General features: G+C 33.1%; 1 protein-coding gene across 1 annotated transcript in view; it reads right to left on the bottom strand.

Annotated features, from left to right (window-relative positions):
• The window catches only part of LOC117102803 (multidrug resistance-associated protein 4-like), a 17479-nt gene that overhangs the window by 1838 nt on the left and 8801 nt on the right, over positions 1 to 6840 (bottom strand). The window contains exons 16-26 of the mRNA XM_033243224.1: positions 6479 to 6610; positions 6139 to 6237; positions 5281 to 5488; positions 4858 to 5088; positions 3717 to 3947; positions 3402 to 3502; positions 2921 to 3115; positions 2125 to 2280; positions 1413 to 1502; positions 1071 to 1243; positions 123 to 228 (exon numbers count right to left, since the gene is read on the bottom strand). Of these exons, the coding sequence (XP_033099115.1) occupies positions 123 to 228; positions 1071 to 1243; positions 1413 to 1502; positions 2125 to 2280; positions 2921 to 3115; positions 3402 to 3502; positions 3717 to 3947; positions 4858 to 5088; positions 5281 to 5488; positions 6139 to 6237; positions 6479 to 6610 (1722 nt within the window). The remainder of the gene's footprint in view (positions 1 to 122; positions 229 to 1070; positions 1244 to 1412; positions 1503 to 2124; positions 2281 to 2920; positions 3116 to 3401; positions 3503 to 3716; positions 3948 to 4857; positions 5089 to 5280; positions 5489 to 6138; positions 6238 to 6478; positions 6611 to 6840) is intronic.

Raw genomic sequence — 6840 nt, forward strand, 5'->3', positions numbered from 1 at the left:
CTCAAAAGAATTTCAACCTCTGTTGCATTTTGAGTATTTAATACCATATAAATAAAAAAACGAACTTAACAAGTAGGCTACGTCTTTTACTTTGATAATTTGCATAGGCCTACATGACTTACCATTATCCTATCAGAATCCATTATATTGTTGAGTCTGCGTGTTATAGTGAGTACTGTGCACTTCTTGAAATGATTTTGAAGGATGTGCTGTATTATAGTAGTTGTACTGAAAAAGAATTGAGAAGCACAATTATTATTATTATTAGCGGTCTATTATAAAAGTATTACTAATGGACCATTCCAGGGTGTCAATCAAACTTAACAACTGACCAATCAGAACATAGACAAAAATACACACTTGTCCCACAAACACATATGTTGTGGGGCGAGGCTTAACGCAAAGGTATACATTATTAGGTTGTAAAGTAAACCATAACACTAGAATATAAAAATAAAACCAATTTATTTATAATATAACTGAAGCAAGTTTTTGAAAAAAAATTTTTTTATCTAGTTTTACAGTAATACCATCAATATCAATCATGTTATCAGTATAATCAACAATATAATTGTAAAATAAGAATGTCATTTAGTCCCAATTAAATTTGCAATACGTCTCCTAATAATTGTAAAAAAATGTTATTTTATTTGGAAGCATCTAGTCCTCCTGAATTATTAGCCTGATATCATCACTAGATCACCAGGCTTGCGTTGGTGACTAGTGTTGAATTTGATCCACAACATTATTGTCATCATACCTATCACACAATTTTGTTTTGTCTGTTGTAAAATTTATTCATTATTAATGTAAATTGTAAATATTCTATTAACTTTGTAATTTCCATCATGTTTACGTGATGCTAATGAAAAATAAAGAAACAAAAAATTGTAAAGTATTGTTACCAGTAATATTATTATATAGTAATTGTATTGTTCTGAATATTGTCATTGTCATTTTTATTACGAAATAGGCCTATATTATTGTTTATATTTTATAATGGGAGAACGTCCCATGGTATACAATCAGCAACAATTATAAGAAATTAAATAATATTTGTTATAACGTACATCTGGTCGTCAAATTTCGGCGGCTCTTCAATAATTAGAATATTATTGCGGCGAAGAATGGCTTTAGCGAGGTAAATCAGCTGGCGTTGTCCCACGCTAAAAGTATTTCCCTCAGTTCCCACTGCCATGTCAAGCTTACCCGTGCATTCTCGAATATACCAGTCTAATCGCACCTACAGTAATAGGATACATTTATACAATTTGTTCAATCAAAATATCTTTCTTAACCAGCAAAAACTGATTAATAAATTATTCAGATACCACATGCTATCTTATAAAAAAAAGTCTTTAAAAATGTTGCTGAATGACTTCGAAACTAACGGATTAGTCATGATATCGTACCTTCTTCATTGCTTCCCACAACGACACGTCATTGTATTCGCCAAACGGATCTAAATTTGCACGAAGCGATGTTGAAAACAAAACAGGATCCTGAAATAAGAAACAGTGATGAAACGTATTAAACATCATGTTTGAAAATAATGTCAGCTGACGGACATAGCATTTTCATTAGGCCTAACGTAGGCCTACTTTCATAGCTAAAAAGTTGATACAAAGGTTTAAGGCAATACCATTTTCTGTAGCCATGATTACGTAGACTAGCAGTGCCTTTATAGGGACATTAGTAATATTAACAGGTTGCTAATACTTTGTGAATATATTTTGTTTATTTAATTCTATTTGTCGCCACCACGGAGAATCAGATGTGATCCGACACACTGTAATGATGCATATTGTAAATGTATAAATTAAAACTCTTTAGTAATTTCTTTATTAGTCTTGAAAACTAGGAACAAATATATACACATGCGGTAGAAACCCTCCTTTGGCACGCCCCTATTCAGGGGACACTTGTGGTAAATATATATATATATCTGTGTGTGTGTATGTATATTCTTGCTCAATGTAACTGGTAATCAATGATTTTAGTAGTGTCAATTTGAGTTTCATTCAAAGCTAAAACGTAAAAAAAGAGTAAGCAATTCATTTTCGTTGAATTTCTGAGAATTTTGTAGATTTTAACACGTGCTCAATATATTATAATGTAACTTGCCTTTGGTACAATGGAAATCTTCTTTCTGAGATCATGAAGTCCAAGAGAACTGATATTATCGCCATCAATAAATATAGTTCCCGTAGGCTCGGCAAGACGGAATAACGCAGCAACTATTGAACTTTTGCCGGCACCTTTTCTGCCCAATATTCCCACCTTTAATACATAAATATTTTATACACTTAAACAAATATTTAGGTCTATTTGTATGCAATGATGCTGTTATGAGTAACGGGTCTATATTGGATATTACTTTTGCGAATTAATGGATTGCGGTATCCTACTATTATTTAGTCTCATCATGATGTTCTTCAAGTCCTCCACAATGGTTCTAAATTTTTGGAGACCCATTGCTAAAATTATATGAATCGTACCTTACAAAATATAATTCTAATTAAAAAATCATTATAACTTGGCATCTAAGCGTTAATTATGAAATATAGTTGTTTGAATAACTCATCTTATATAATGGTCTACTCATTCTCAATGCATAGTAGGCAGTGAATTATAGTAATTCACATGGCAGTAAATTTGTCATTAGGAAAATTAGTTAAATAGTGTAACCCAAGAATTTCCGATTACCTTTCGGATACACTAACTTAGCTATGAGGCAGGGATACACACCATTGGATTTTCCATTTGAATAATTAATAATAAATCAACCGAAAGGTTTTAAGTTCGAATCTTCTAGTTCGAATTCCAATGCGGATGCACGTGCTCAATTAAATCTGTTATTATCAGCAATGGAGATATTTCTCTCTACCAGGTCATAAAGGAAAGGAGTTGTTGCACTTACCTTTTCCCGATGATGGATCATGAATGACAAGTTCTTTAAAACTATTGGACTTTCTGCAGAGTAGGACAGGAAGACATTGTTGAAAGTAATGGCGCCCTCGCCTGGCCGAGATGTTGATGGTTTGGTGGATTTAATGTATAGAGGAGCTTCAGAATATAATTTGGTGTACTCTATAACTCGTTTAACTGACGTCATCTAAAGTTAAGGTTTTAAAGGAAATCAATTTAGTTTTCGATTTACATCTTATTATTACAGTGTAGGCCTAATTTACTCCCAACAAGTTTAGGCCATACAGATACTAAACGTTGCTACTGGCTTATACTACACCCACCACTACCACTAGTACCGGTACTAAGCTATTACTGTTGCTACCACAAGTGATGGTGGTGCTGCTGGTGCTGGTGGTGGTTGTGGTGGTGGTGCTGCTGCTAATACTACTACTAGGCCTACTACTACTACTTTTGATTATAAATGCACTTACAATTGTTTCCGTGTCGTTGATAGTGAAAACACTCGTCTGAACCAATTGGCTTAACAATATTGATCGGCCAACAACAATACCAACTAAACCAACACTTAAACCTGAAATTATAATTCAAAACACTTTTGCCGCACTCCATTAATTATTATGATGAGCATAAAATCCAATTAGAAATTATAATACGAAATAGGTTTCCAAAAGGAAAAACTTAAAAAACACTTGCCGTTAGCAATTTCATGATTCCTAAAGTACATTTCTATTAGTAGTAATTAAAAAAAAAGTAATACAAAATATTGATAATAGCCAGCTCCGTACCATTTTTACCAATGATACTTCCTAGTAGTATAAATACTATAAATATGTTAACAATGCTGTAGAGGGCAACAGCTATTCGTCCTTTGGTTGCTTGGTCCATTAACCAGGCCTCGCTATAGCTGTCCTGGACGTTGTAGAACGATTCTATAAAATTCGTTTGTGCGTGATGGGAGCGTATTGTAGTTAAGCCACCAAAGGTCCTATTTACAAGTTCATCAACTGGCAGCCGTACTGAAATTTAAAACAAAAACGAATGCTAACTGGAATTACTGTTAAAAAAATAGATTTTGAAATTTATGTATTTCATATTAACACTAAAAACTGGATTGCAAGACTGGATTACATAAATAACTTGGATCGAACACATAAGCCCAATCAAGATCATACAAAATATTGTAGAATTACATCCCATAAACGTTCCCAATTTCCTTGTTGATCCTTTATTGAAGCATTGAACATTGCATTCTGGTGTGGATATTAGCGATATACAAATCCTTTGTTGATTGATTGATCGATTGATTGATTGATTGTTACAGTTATGCTTTGTTGGACCTTTGGCTCAATATTCAAGGGGTAGAGCTTAGCAGAAGATGTGTTTATATGATTTTAAGCTAATACTGTAATAGTACTGTAATACTTTAAAGCATACATACATTTATTCTCCAATAGCTTTATATCTTTCGTTGTTTTGAGTGTGTAGCTCCTAACGTACCAAACAGAGGCAAATATCGGAATTGCTACAAACAACAAATACCAGCTCATAATGATGTTGACTATAACGATACTGCATGTAAACAATGCAATTTGGATTGAAGATAACATAGTTTTCGGCAATTCAACTTCCATTGTATTCATATCACTAATAAAACGACATAAAATACGATCTGAAGAATAAAACAAAAAAATTATAAATGCATCTCTGTTTTAATCTTAAAAGCATTGAACATTGCATTCTGGTGTGGATATTAGCGATATACAAATCCTTTGTTGATTGATTGATCGATTGATTGATTGATTGTTACAGTTATGCTTTGTTGGACCTTTGGCTCAATATTCAAGGGGTAGAGCTTAGCAGAAGATGTGTTTATATGATTTTAAGCTAATACTGTAATAGTACTGTAATACTTTAAAGCATACATACATTTATTCTCCAATAGCTTTATATCTTTCGTTGTTTTGAGTGTGTAGCTCCTAACGTACCAAACAGAGGCAAATATCGGAATTGCTACAAACAACAAATACCAGCTCATAATGATGTTGACTATAACGATACTGCATGTAAACAATGCAATTTGGATTGAAGATAACATAGTTTTCGGCAATTCAACTTCCATTGTATTCATATCACTAATAAAACGGCATAAAATACGATCTGAAGAATAAAACAAAAAAATTATAAATGCATATAATTGTTTATCTGAAACTATTATAATAAAAATATAAACGCACATCATTTAGTTATATTAGTAGTGTGTTTAGATAATGAAAATGTTTAAACACTCACAATAATTAGTTTCTAAACAGCAATAGACATACTGTACGTAACACTGCTAAGCATACCTACCTAATAATGTGCTGTCGAAGAAGAGCAACGGAGCACGGAGCACGCGCTCAAATACAGTCTCGTGAAGTTGTCTGCAAGCATTCAAAGTGATGAAGAAAAACAGAATACCGTATAACACAGTCATTATCGAAGAGACTCCAATGAAAACAATGAACAGTATTGTAGATTCTGTGTTGTCTAATGTAGCATAGCTGTAAGGATCTAAAAACTAAAGAAATAGTATCATTGTGAGCTAGACGAAATATCAGACGTTTGAGTATAAACGGCTAGAAACATGATCAATGACACACTACAATTGTCTGCGCATAAACCAGTGGCATCTAGAAGTCCTTTCGATGAGGGGAGAGGGCTGATAGGGGACGCGAATGTGAAGTGAGCGGGGTGGGTTCAATAATTAATAAGGTGATTTGTTAACTACTTGAGCATAATTATTTTGCTTCGAACATTTCCAGTGGGAGGGGAAGCGAGCTTTTTTGGGGCCCGCTTCCCCGTGCACCCCTTAAATACGCCACTGCCACCAACTTGTTACTAAAACTGACACCAACTTGTTACTAAAATACCCAACCACCCTAACAAAGGAGCTACAAAGCATATATTTTCTACTATTTAAATTTCATTCATTTTCTATTTAGTTGATTCCGCCTTGAACTGCTTAATGTATTTTATACGTTTTTAAATAAAATTCCAAGCTAATACATGATACTTAGGCCTACTGCCTGTCAAAATTTCGGTACAAAACATTCGATTAATGCACATTCGCATTTTGAGGTTACGAAGGACAGTACTTTTATTTTGGGCCTTTAAATTCGCTTAGTGGCAGTTTTAAGAACTGTATTCTAGATATTTTCAATTCATTACCCTCTCCTCGTTACAGGTTGTATAATTAAAATGATGTCTGAAGCACTCTTCTAGGTTTGCCCAATGTGAAATCCAGAAATCCGTCAACACGTACGTCACCTGAAATTTTGATTGCTGTATTTATTAACATTCGATTCTAAAAAAAATTGACTATTCAATAATAGTAAAAGTCTGTCAGACATCGAAAATACTAAACTACAATATGTAGTTATTTGCCTCAAAAGGCGACAATACGTTTATTCAAATTTATTTGATGCCTTTAAATGTACAATTCAACGTTTGGATTGAACCATTGAGATTGTTTCATAATTAGAAATATAAATAAGATAAGAACACCTACTTGTGTTATTAACAAACTAATTACCAATACGGACAGTCCAAAGTCATTCGTGCCAGCGTAGAAGTAATCTGCGTAATGCTTGTTACTAATTTTATCTTTTAGTGCAGACTTAGTACCTTTGGAATTGATAAGCTACAAAAAAATACACCAATAGCGTAATTGATTGCTTGGAATATACACAATAATAAAAATACGTTAATAATTGTATAAGCATATAAAATAAACTTCGAAATAAATTTCATTAGGTCTAATGAGAAAAAAAGAATAACTTGTCTTCAGAAATGAAGTCAACACAGGAGCGATAAACGGCGTAAACTATTCTCATTAAATCGTCTCTGGTTTTCTCACGCATATTTATATGT

The sequence above is a fragment of the Anneissia japonica genome, unplaced genomic scaffold, assembly GCF_011630105.1.
Source record: "Anneissia japonica isolate Jap-2015-1 unplaced genomic scaffold, ASM1163010v1 scaffold1005_len2656397_cov198, whole genome shotgun sequence".
NCBI classification, from domain to species: Eukaryota; Metazoa; Echinodermata; class Crinoidea; order Comatulida; family Comatulidae; genus Anneissia; species Anneissia japonica.